The sequence below is a fragment of the Numenius arquata genome, chromosome 12 (assembly GCF_964106895.1).
Source record: "Numenius arquata chromosome 12, bNumArq3.hap1.1, whole genome shotgun sequence".
Lineage (NCBI taxonomy): Eukaryota > Metazoa > Chordata > Aves > Charadriiformes > Scolopacidae > Numenius > Numenius arquata.
Window position 1 is genome coordinate 26,844,861 of NC_133587.1, and position 12,341 is coordinate 26,857,201.

The 12,341-nt window shown below is 40.8% G+C and overlaps 1 protein-coding gene across 1 annotated transcript in view; it reads left to right on the plus strand.

Moving 5' to 3' along the window:
- Positions 1-12,341, plus strand: part of GPR158 (G protein-coupled receptor 158) — a 194,124-nt gene that overhangs the window by 81,141 nt on the left and 100,642 nt on the right. The window contains exon 3 of the mRNA XM_074157470.1: positions 6,355-6,457. Coding sequence (XP_074013571.1) covers positions 6,355-6,457 — 103 coding nt within the window. The remainder of the gene's footprint in view (positions 1-6,354; positions 6,458-12,341) is intronic.

The window sequence follows — 12,341 nt, forward strand, 5'->3', positions numbered from 1 at the left end:
GTTTTCTAGGAGGGGAGAAATTGTAATTTTGTTATTTAGCACGTTAATCAGAAACAAATTTTGATGTGTTCTAAAATGGTGTTCAGGTTACCAGTATCAATTCCAATCTGTCCTATAAAGACATGTTTTTTGGGTTTTTTTTGGTTTTTCTTTTAAGTAGCCTGATTGTAGCCTGCAGAGGTATTTTCAGGAGTAATGAAAAACCTGCCTTAAACACTGTCATTGCTGAGAACCTTTGAGTGTCCAAGCTACCCATCCTCTGAAAATTGCTGTAATTGTTGTGCTTTCATCCTTCGGTAAGGGATCCTGACTGTGGGGAGCATAGTTTGTAAGCTGACCTTGGCTTCTCTGTATGCATGACTACAGCTATGATGAGAGTTTTCTGCTGCTTATCCCCCCCCGCCAAGTAACCTGCTTTCAAACACTGCTAAATTCACCTTTCTTCCCCTCTCAGTGTCTTCTAAGGAAGAACCATGATTTGGATATATTTCTGATCTCCTCTTTTCTGTTTCTTTGCAAATTGCTCCATTTCCACCATGTTTTTTTTTCACTACCACTTGAATTTTTGTCACGTTTGTCCACCAGTGGGCAGGTAACATTGGCATCTTGGGAGTGATGGAGATGAAAACCAGAAGGGAGTCCTGTGTGTCCTCAGACATAGAGCCCGGTCACCAAACTGACTCACATTGCAGAAAGGGTTCATTAGAAGTTAAAGACTCGGCAGTCTCTTGCATTTAATGAGTGTCTTCCTGCTTGAGTTGTGGATGATTTGATATTAACTTTTCTGTTTGCGCCTTGTCAGTAGTAACCAAAGAATCCTAATTCTAAGAAATTCTTAATCCTAAGAAAAAAACATAAAATGAACCATGTATTTAATTTTCTGGGTGCTTTGAGTGACAGCTAAGATTAATTAAAAAACAGACATTATAACTTTAATGATCGCATTTAATTTATAATTATCCGTGTGACTGAGCTGAGACTCCTTACCATCAATATTTGCTCTGGTCCCATGGCTTAACAAGACCAGAATAATGAAAAAATCACACTAAAAAGCAGTGAGGAATTTTTAGCAAAGCTTCAAACTATCGAGACAAATGTTGTCCTGATGGCTACCTTTGCTGTCAGCTGAATCAGAGCAGCGATTGCTGTGCTTTGTCTGACTCAGGATTTAAAACAACTCAACTGTCATTGTAAATACCTTGTTGTTGGAAAGCACATTTTTAAACTTGAATTTAAAAAAGAATTAACTCCACTGATGCACTCAGAAGGAAGGAGAAAACTATGGGGGCCTATTAAGTTACCCTACAGTGTAAATTATGGAGTGGCCAGCCCTGTCCTGTCCTTTTGAAGCAAAATGTTGTATTTGAAGAGAAGAAGCTTATGGGTAGTATTTTTGGGGGGGTGGCTGCCTCCCGAGCTGTCTGGGGGCAAGCGAGGGGGCTCCCAGATGATGCGCCAGGCCCGTGGATGTGCTCACTGCTGAGCAGGCTGCAAATACACTTTAGCACAGAACTCTGCTCTTGAAGGGTAAATGAAGTGAGAAAATATAACAGGTTAATCCTTTTCAATGACAGACCTCTCGTTGGCTTCGGCAAGCAGAATTTTACTCTGACTTTTATCTTTTTTCATTTATTTTTATGAGTGAGTGTGCTCGACAGCACGATAAACAGGATCAGAAAGGAGCTCTCGGGGTCTCGCAGGTCACCGACCTGCTCCAGCTGCCATCATATGCCAGGAACAAAATGACTCTTCTGTACATAGTATTTTCTAGAAATTCCCTACGTGCTGCCCCAAACCAGAGCAAAGAAATGTGGGCTTACTGGTATGATTCTTGCTAAGCTTTTTCGATCGTGGCTTTGCTTTTATTACGTCCCTTGAGCAAGGGGTCAACTTTAGAAAAGGGAGACATCTCCATTGCTGTATCATGTGGAAATACCAATTTTGAAAGATGCTCTCTGAAAAACTTGAAATACCCAAGTCAAGGATAGCTGCATTTTTAGTCTTTTGTATTTTCTTTTTGAATTCTAAAATTACTGGTTTGACCCCCAGTGCTCCAGAGTGCCATGGACTTATTTAGGGATTTTTCTGAGTTTCTAAATTACATGTAGGACATGATGCCACATGCTTTCTCTTGAGATATTAGTTTCTTTTTGCCTTGTTCTTTCCTTCTCTTTTCTGATGTGGATGTAGCACCTGCTTTGTGTATCTGCTGAATACTTTGTCACTTGATTTCTGGCTAATTAGATCTGATGAAGGGCTTTGCCTCTCTTATGCCAGAAGATTTGGCTCAGGCTTAAAGCAATTGCACAGGTTATTAGAAGGATTTATTTTTTTTCCAACAGATACATTCTTTATCACAGTAGATTTTTCCAAATTTGTCCTTTACAACAAGCAGTATAAAAATGAAACCAATACAACCTTTTTTATCTGGTTTAGATGATGTGTCTGTGTTTATTCAGGGCCTGTTTATTTGTAAATAATCTCAAGATATATATTCATTGTATATCTTATTTTTTGAGCTGACTGTATAATTTAAAGCATACTGTGTTAAACTTAGGAGTCCTTACATTATACAGATATTGTAAAGGTGAAAGTATAAACTTGCAAACCAGGGAACAGACAGCTGGAATAAATGTGCTTTGTGAATTGTACAGACACCTATAAATCTTTTTACCAAAGATTATGATAAAGCTGTATTGAGTTGTAACCAAGCCATCTATAACTACTACTGGCTGGAAGTTAAAGCATTACAAATTCCATCTAGGAGTGTGATGTCCTGAAGGGCTTATGGGGAAAGGCTCACTCGATAGCCACCCTGCATCTTTCACTGTTTGCCTCGACACTTGCTGCTGGGCACATAAGAGATGTGGTACAAGGCTAAATGGAGCTTCTGGTCTAACCTAAGGTAGCTGCTCTTAGGAATTAAATAAAGCATGTTTTTTAAAAAGCTGATGGCCACTAATGAAGAAAAGAAATACTCAGGAATATGGTGGGTTATTCCTAGAGTTTTCTTTCAAATTTATAGCAAAATCTGAAACCAGGTCAGTTTTATGCTTCCTTTTTTTGCTTATGTGAAGGTAGATATTTTTCACACATCTGCTTTTTTTGGTGCTAAGTGCTATATGGATCAAATCTTAAGTAATTTAGCAGCAGATTAATATTTTACTGGCTGTGTCTACACAGTCTGTTTTGGGCTGCTGAGTCTCTGTGCTCCTGGTGGGCTGAAGCCCATGACTGATGCTGTGGGCTGCATGCTGTGCCCTGAGCTAGAACAGCTTTGCAGGGCTCTGGCTCTGGGTCTGCCACTGGGGTCGCTGGAACCAGGGTGCCACTTGCCAGGGCAAGGACAGAAGTTGCTTTTATGTGCTGGCTGTGTGTTGTGCGGATTCACCCACAGGCAGCCAGGAAAAGCTTCTGTATTGTCAACCCTGATTAAATGAATCTGGACTTTATTTGTTAAACTCCTTCTGTACACCAGCCAACTTTTACTTGGTATTACCTTTTTCACCATAATATTTGCCACCACTGGTTAATGTATTATTAAGTCATTTGCAAAAAGAGGGAGAATTTTTCTTTCCAGGAAAAGTATTTTCCCTGGTTTTGGCCACATGCTGTTTAGTGTTCCCTGCTTAGCTTTTGCAATTTCTTAAAAAAAAAAAAAAATCAGGCTGTAAATAGTTCTGTTTCCATGCAATGTTGAGCACAGTGGAATTTCAGAGTTTGAAACTGCATCTAAATGGATATAGACTTGCTTTCTGTCCTTCTCTCCTTCCCTCCTTTCAATAGACTGATGTTATGATCCCTATTGCACCTCCGCATAAGGTTATACGGATTGCAAGAAACAGGATTTGACCAATGGTTTTTAAGGTGTTCATTACGGCTGCCAAAGACTGTAATCAAGGATAATATCCTAGACCGAGGAAAGATAACAGCGTTTAAAATATTTTGTTCATTTTCAAGAAAGACAGGGAACTACTGGAGAGGGTCCAGTGGAGGGCTGTGAAGATGATCAGGGGCCTGGAGCATCTCTCTTATGAGGAAAGGCTGAGAGAGCTGGGTCTATTTAGCCTGGCGAAGAGAAGACTGAGAGGGGATATTATCAATGCTTATAAATATCTAAAGGGTGGGTGTCAAGAGGATGGGGCCAGACTCTTCTCAGTGATGCCCAGCGACAGGACAAGGGGCAACGGGCACGAACTGGAACACAGGAAAATCCATCTCAACATGAGGAAAAATTTCTTTACTTTGCAGCTGCTTGAGCCCTGGAACAGGCTGCCCAGAGAGGCTGTGGAGTCTCCTTCTCTGGAGATATTCAAAACCTGCCTGGATGCGTTCCTGTCCAGCCTGCTCCAGGTGAACCTGGTCTGGCACAGGGTTAGACTAGATGATTTTTGAAGGTCCCTTCCAACCCCTGCCATCCTGTGATTCTGTGATTTTTTGAGATCTAGGCTGGTCAGCGACAATAAAATGAAAGTTACAGACTTCTGTTTGGTGTGAATATTGGATACATGTGAAAGGATCATTTTAAAGCATTTATTTTAATGCAGAGCAGGTTTATGAGCCTGTGACACATTTTATGTGAAGAATTTGTTTGGTGGGAATGGATTATGGATATGGTACTAGAGGTGCAGCGGTGTTACCAGAATTCCGTAGAAGCTACTTCTTTTGTTCCTTGCCCTGAAAAAGAAAACACAGCATCTATACCAGTGTTTCATTGCATTCTTGCATTATGAAGCAAGAAGCCAGAAAGACAGAACAGAATTTTCCCATGAAAAATTCTTTTTACTACTTTAACTGCTTTTTTGTGCTTGATTAGAGATTTTGCTGTCATTGGACTTGCACACACAGTCATCCAACTTCGATTTCTCCTGTCCTCCACCTTGTCAACAGTCATATTTCCGTAGGGTGAAGATGAACTGTGAAGAAAAATGATTTTTGCATTCTCTTTCTGTTTTTTTCTTGCTTTCGTGTTTATACAAAGGCTGAATGAATTTTCAGTGTTCTTGCATGCCAACTTCCTGCTTATTAGTTGTTTTCCAATAGCAGGCCTGCAGTGCGGGCACGGACATCACATTGGTAAAGGGTGAGAGAAAAGATGATGCCACCTGGGGAACTGAGGTGAAGAAAAGCAAAGAAAATCAAATCCCAACATCAGGCAGGGTTGTATCACCAAGCTGAAATTTGAGATTAAAAAAATTAGTTTTTCTTAAGTGTCAGTGCAGACTGTCCTTGCTTGGTTTGCATTTGATTTTCGAAACTCAGATCTTTTTTACTAAACCCTGTCCTCTGCATCTTCCTCCCAGTTGCAGGCAGTTAGGGATTGAAGCATATTCTAAAGTCCCAGACAGTCACAAACAAGTGAAACGTAAGGAAGTGAGAAGACAGAGGGTGTTTTAGTTAAATCATTCAACTGCTTACTGATGAACTACTAGTGTCTAATTCCTATTAATGGGGGCACCTATACTGATGGGAAAGGTATCTAGTACAGTAGCCTACTTTGATCTGATAAAGTGAAATAAGCAATACTGGGGGAAAATCATTTTACCAGTGTTTCTACTTTTAATGTTGCTGAACTGTTTCTTCCCTCCGTACTAGGCAGAGTGTGTTTGTTGTACAGAAGTGGTCTGACAGCAGATGTTCTGTCACTGTAATATATTTGCTGTGGTTGCCCTGATGTCAAAATTAAGCAAAAGTGAAGTTGAGTTCAAACAAAACTTGTTTCACATATTACTTGCTCGAAAAGGGACAAGAGAACTTAGAAGTATGGGGCTCCCGTTGGCGTAGGTTTGCTCTCTTTCACCTATGTCAGATTTAGGTCTGCAGCCATTTTCTCTAACCAGTTGTTGGCTTTATTTTGGCTGGGTCAGTCTCCACTCCGGTAGGGTTGCCAGTGTGGCAGGGGCACCAGCATGTGCTGCCCACAGAAGGCTGGTGGCTTGGCTGCAGATGTCCACGTTCTCCTCATGTCATGTGAGCTTTAGCTGTCGGAACCCCACCTGCTCTGCTAGGGAAAAGTGCTGGAAACTCTCCAGGAAAAAACACAGCCATCTGATGTCCCTCCTAGAGCCAAAGTACAAGAGTAAAATTTGGCACTGGGTCAGTTTATCAGTGGGACAAGCTTGATTATAACTGTCTTTGCTGTTTGCTGGTGATGAACAACAAGAAAAAAATAATGGGAGCGTTTTAAGACGATGGGAAAAGTCACTAAGAAAATACTGTCAGACTGGAAGGGGTGCCTATTTATTCTTAGAAGTCTGCTCACAGTATCTTGTAATGTTTTTATGCTTGAATGTACATCTGAGTATACATCTGTATGATCATCTGCATGACTTTTCTTTTTTTCCTTTCTCACAGTGCATGCCAATTAAAGGCCTTGGATTTGTGCTCGGAGCCTACAAGTGTATTTGCAAGGCTGGATTCTATCATCCCAACATCTTCTCAGTGAACAGCTTTCAGAGTAAGTGCCTTTGCTTGAGTTTAAAAAAAAAAAGAAAAATGAAAACAGAGCTAGCATTAATAATGCAGGGCTCCTTTTTATCCTCGCCAGGGTTATACAGTAAAATCCCCCTGGTTTGCAACTCTCAGATTATACAATCACTGAAGGGGTTCTAGCCCTTTGGTTTGTCATTCACAATACTCTTGAGGATGCTGTAAAACATACCCGCTTGAAGAATATTTGATTTGTAAATAAATTTAAAAACATGAAAAGAAGTCTTGCTATGAAGAAATAGAGATTTCTGGCATCTCTCTGTGCTCAAGCACAAGTATTGAGGAAATTAATCTAGTAATTTTCTCTTTGGTCAGGGCAAACTAGGATGCCCTAGCCTCTGGCTTTGTGCGGGCTTTAATTGTTTTCGTTTTAATTAATTTCCAAAGTAGAATCCAAAGGAACATCCAATCTCTAATACTTGCTGATGAGGTAATTAGAGATGGGTCAGGCCTGAGAGGCTGGTTGGCTGTACGCTACGGGTGACATGTACCCTACGCTTGCCCAGGACACACACTGTACGGTACTTAGACTGAGTTGCCCACAGTAAGGGAGTCAACTTGGTTGATGCTCAGCAGGGAATATGTATAAACTGCATGCCTGAAGTTGATGTCTGTTACTTTCATCATATGACCAAAGCATAATCTCTGCACAGTTTTTGTGCCAAAATTGTTGCAGTTGTACTAGTAGAGCTCGTGCTGCATCACAAGTGTAAAGCTGTTGCTTGAAAGTGCAACAGGGCATCCTTCTCTGCCTCCTGCTGTCAAGTGAACACCATCCCCAGCTTCTTCACACCATCCTGTAGCCAAAGGTTCATGTCGTCAGCTCTCTGCTCGGGAGCTGTTTGTATGAGGTGCCCAGGGAATAGTGATGAGTAGCTTTCACCAAGCTTGGTCCAGGACTGCGTATATTGTCACCTGCCTTGTGTGAACATACCTGTTCCACTATAGAAATACCTCTAGTATTATTCAACACTTAATGTGCACCTCTGTGATACTCACAGATACAGATTCAGGTGTTTTGTACTGGTAAATCGCATGCAGGATTGTATGACATGGTAGTTGTAAAATCATCCCCCCCTGCTACAGAGCTGCAAATAAAGCTTCCAGGTTCCTTCCTGTATTACTCACTCTTGATATCTGCTTTTTTACATAAACAGTGACAGGGATTATAGAGAGGTGAGTAACTTTTACTATTAGGAAAATTTTAGAATTCCCTGTTTGCAGCCCTGAGTTCCAGATATTACATCCTGTGACCTGTGTCATGGGTTGGCCTGGTTTTTATTGATTTGATCTGCTTTGCATATAGATATTGCCAAGATATCTTACCACTAACTAGTATATCTTTCATATATATCTCTCTCTCTATGCAAGAGATACATATAATTTGCTTCCTATATATATGTAGCATAAATAGCACAGTGTGTTTGTTCAACAGTTTACCTGGTGAGTGTCTGTTTCCCTTCTCTTTTCATATTGTGGAGTGTCGCAGAAGGCAGTCTTGTGATAGTGCTTTTTCCCTGGGCTGTGTGAATCTTTTGATAAGAGTAAGGATGATGTTCGGTTGCTCCTGCTGTACAGTGAGTTATGGTGGAGTTGGGATTTAACTGCTTGAATAAGCATATAAAAAAATTATTCTCAGATTTTTGTCGTACCAAATGCCACAGAACATACAGCATTGGTCATTAAGGATGAGATTCATTTTATCTCATATCAACTGTCCAAAATGTATATGCTTGGTATGTACTAGTCACCTAGGTTTCTACTGCAGTCAGAATTGAGAGTTTGGCTCCCCTGGAGGGTAATTCTGCTGCTTTAGAAAGGCAGAATTTGTCTTTAGATGGGAAAAGTAACTCTTCAGGCAGATAACCTTTTTTCTCCATTTACTATAGGCGGAGCCTATATGACTACCTTAGACTGGATATTTAGCTTCTAAATAGCTAACACAGAGTGAAATTTATCTCATGAAAGTGTTTGTGTATGCTGATGCTTTAGGGCGTGTAATTACATGATCTGGGGCCACTTTGATTTGAGCGTGTGGTACCATGAGCTAACACAAACATGAGGTTTGAAACAGTCAGTAATAAAGAACTGCTTTAATTAGTCCAGATGCAGCTCAATCTGCCAAGCTGTATAGGTAATTTCAAAAAGTGGATAGTGAGACGGCTAGTGTGAGACTGGAAATTAGTGTGAAGTAATGGGAGAAAAATCAGTGGTTCAAGGGAACTTAGCCCTGTCACCCAGGTGCATTCTTTAAACAGAATAAAAGGAAAAGATGGCATGGTTAAAACGGCTGTAGTATCTATCTGGAGGTTCAAAGTTATGCTAATACAGGATTCTAGACACAAATCCAGCAAGGAATTTTGACAGGATCTGTCTGACCTGAAGATCTCTCTGTGGAGATAGGTTGGTGAAGTCTGATGACGAAAGAGATGGAACTGAGTAGAATTGTTAATCGTTTAGAAAGTATTTCTAGTGGAAGAAAATAAAGAGGCAGGAAAGATTTGCAGGTCTCGAGATGTAAGCAAGCAGATAGATAGAAAAAATGACCAGTTTTGTACTTCTGTGGATTGAAAAATTAGATGGAGTATGTTGTGTCTTGAAATGGGAGCATTTCTCAATGATACTGGGATTCTGCACCGCAGCAAAATATGGTTAACTACAGTTGCACATTGTGCCTGAAGTGTCAGAGTTTTAAGCGAGGGTAAGGTTCTGCTTTTGGTCCAGGTGAATGTTTGGTTTGAGCCTGAAAGATCTGAAAGATGCGATGTTGCATAAACAGTGTCCTCCGCAGGGAAGATTCTGGAAATTGGTTGCTTTTCTGCTTGAGGCAGGTCGGTGGGGCTGCTCCCGGGGAGGTCGCACATATTGCAGGCTCCCGAAATGTGTGTGGGACAGGGGCACAGCTGAAATTTAGGCTCTTCTCTCACTGAACCAGGTAGGGAGAATGTTTCCTTCCCAAGGCTGAGTTCGTTCTTGAGAAATGACAGTGCCAAAATAAGTAAAACCTTTCCGTTTTTTCTGCATTAGTTAATGAGGACCCTGGGTACTAGTGGGGCGCAGCGTTAGTGCCATATTCCAGGGTCTCTTTTGAGGACAGGAATTGATTTTAGAAAAAATGTATTTCATGTATGCAAGTTGCATTAACCTGTAAGTGCTTGAGTACATGATTATGCACTTTCTCCTAATGGCTCACATTTAGGTAGCACTGTAAGCGTAGGTAGAATAAACTAACTGGTGACTACATACATTTTAACATTTTTGTAACACCTTTCTCCAAAGCACTGATGTTCTCTGCCTCACGGGGTAATCAGGGTTTGCATTGGAAGATCCTTAGTAGAACAGCGGTCCTGTGTTCAACCTAAAAGTTCATTCTTTAGCAATGCATCATCAATGTATTGCAGAGATTCAGCTCTTGCCCTTTGGATGTGTAACCTGCCCTGTGCAAAAAGGTGCTTGCTTCAGAGGTGACTCTTTTGTCTGGATTTGGGACTTTACTGTCTCTAACGATGCTATGATCACATAAAAAGTCTCAAGAGAGGTTTCCAGTTCAACAGGAATTCCCATTTTTACAGCTGCCCTCTGGCTCTGCGTCTTCAATAGAAATCACACAAGCAGATCTTTGCGTGTATGAAGGCTGTCACTGACTCCAGTGATCCCTTTCTGGGGTGAGGATTATGATCATAGCCAACTGCCAGGTTGTGATAGTAGCAGGTCCAGTTACATTGACACACACTGAGTTACCGCAGCATCTCCGATGCTACTGGTGGTGTTCCTAACATATGCTATAGTAGAACAGGAGCAGAATCAGTCTTTAGTTCTGCTCAGCACGTGCTCTGCTCTCTGTGTTCATCTGCTGAGGTTTGGCTGGAGTCTGGGATGATTTTGTTTGGGATGGTAGCAATCCCTGGCCTGGCACTTAGCAGTCTGTGGTGCCACTCCTACTTTGCAGGAAGATCTCAGCTGGTAATGTTGCAGCTGCTGAGACACTCCCTGCGTAGCAGAGCGTGCTTAGGAGAACCAAAGCTGTTGGAGAGTTGTCCTCAGGAGACCATTTCAAAAGCAGATGGGCTGATCAGACAGAAAAATAAGACTGGGATAAAAGAGGGAAGAATTAGGAAAAAAATATAGTAGAAGGGACATAGATGAAGTATTTAAGCTTTTTGTTTTATTTTTCCAGTACTCAAGTATTTTCCTTATTATACTTCATATTAGTTTGTGTCCCTGTTCCTACTTTCCAACAATTCTTTGTTCTTTTCTCCTTCCATTTTATCTCCTTTTTTTTGTTACTGCATTCTATTTTTTTCTTTTTTTCCTTGAGGACAGTACTTTTTTACACCTTTCTCATCCTCAGTTTGAACTTCTGCAGCACAGTCAGTCTTTCAGTGTTTGCTTCAGTCTCATTTGTGTCAGTGCTAAAACTGCTACTGCCTTACATGAAGCAGAATTGGCTTCCTGTCCATCTATCTTACTGGTGTCTAAAATCTTTTGCCATCTTTTTGGGAGGAAAACCTGCTTTTCTTCACTGGAGAAGACATACGTAATCCCAAAGAGCTGCTGAAACAGGAGAAGGCATGGCACAGTGAAATTTCTAGCAGTGCTCTAAGAGGCAGTAACTTCAGGCTTGCCTTGGACTGTCTGTGGTTTCAATTGATGTTACATTGACTTTGGTGAGGGGACAGGGCCAGATGTAAAGGGCAGAAATGTTCAACTGTGAAGTGGGAAGCAGTGCCCTGAGACTTGTAGTCAGGGCAAGGGTGTGGGTGGACAGACAAGCTCCTAGTCAATGGTAAATACAAAGATCAGTGCTTTCCCAAGAACTTATTTTAGAATGTCTGAAAAATATTCTTGCCTTTCATCCAGGGGAAAACAAGGAAAAGGGGATTGTTAATAATTCCTTATGACATTGTGTAAATCTCAAGTAGATCCAATTTTTGGGTCTTTCTTATATTAGCTATAATGATGAATCATTTCAAAGTCAAAAGGTATTCACCAGATAATCAGTCATAGCTGGCAGTGCAAGAGATGCATATGGATGATCTTCCTTTGTATACAGCAGACAGCATGACACCAGACACATCTAAGCAAAGGCTTGCTGTTGTGTTATGAAGTCATATCCTTGGGATATTTACTGATATATTATATCAGTATATATGAATTATAATGTATTTGCAATAACTTTCAGGTTGAACGTTTCAGAAACAAAGTAAGAATATCAATTTTAGGACCAGGGAAAATTACCAAGCCATATTCATATAATATTTATGACTTAAGTAATCTCATAATTTTAGGTTTTAAATAATTTTTTTTCAGTGGCTAAGTTTTTACACTGAAAATAATTTATTTAATTACCACAATAAAAGCATTTTAACAAATGGCTGTAGTGTGGCTCAGAAACGTCAAGGTTTAAAGTGATTAAATAATCTTTTTGGAGATGGGCTAATTGAAGGGCGACTTTATGGAAATGATAAAGGAACAGGTGTGTGGTGGAAAAGCAGGTTGACATGAGTGCAAATGTTGAGGAAATGAAGTGGAGAACTCTGACAGTAGGTAGTACCCTCTTGATTTGGATATGGAGGTGGGAGGTGGCAGACTGTGACTTCTGTCTCTGACAGGGGACAGTGTGGGTCCGTTGCTCTGGCTGTAATTTAGAAAATAGAGAATGTTAGATAAGCAGATTGTTTCTGGCAAACATCTTTGAATGATAATGGGCTGAGGTGGATGGGTGTTTGCTTTGAAAATAAGTTCCATTCCTAGGATGTATTCAGGATTAGTGTTCCTTACAGGTCCTACACCTTGGGTTGCCAAAGAGTTATTTTGCAGCATTTCCATTCCTGCCTCCCACAGCCTGGGTC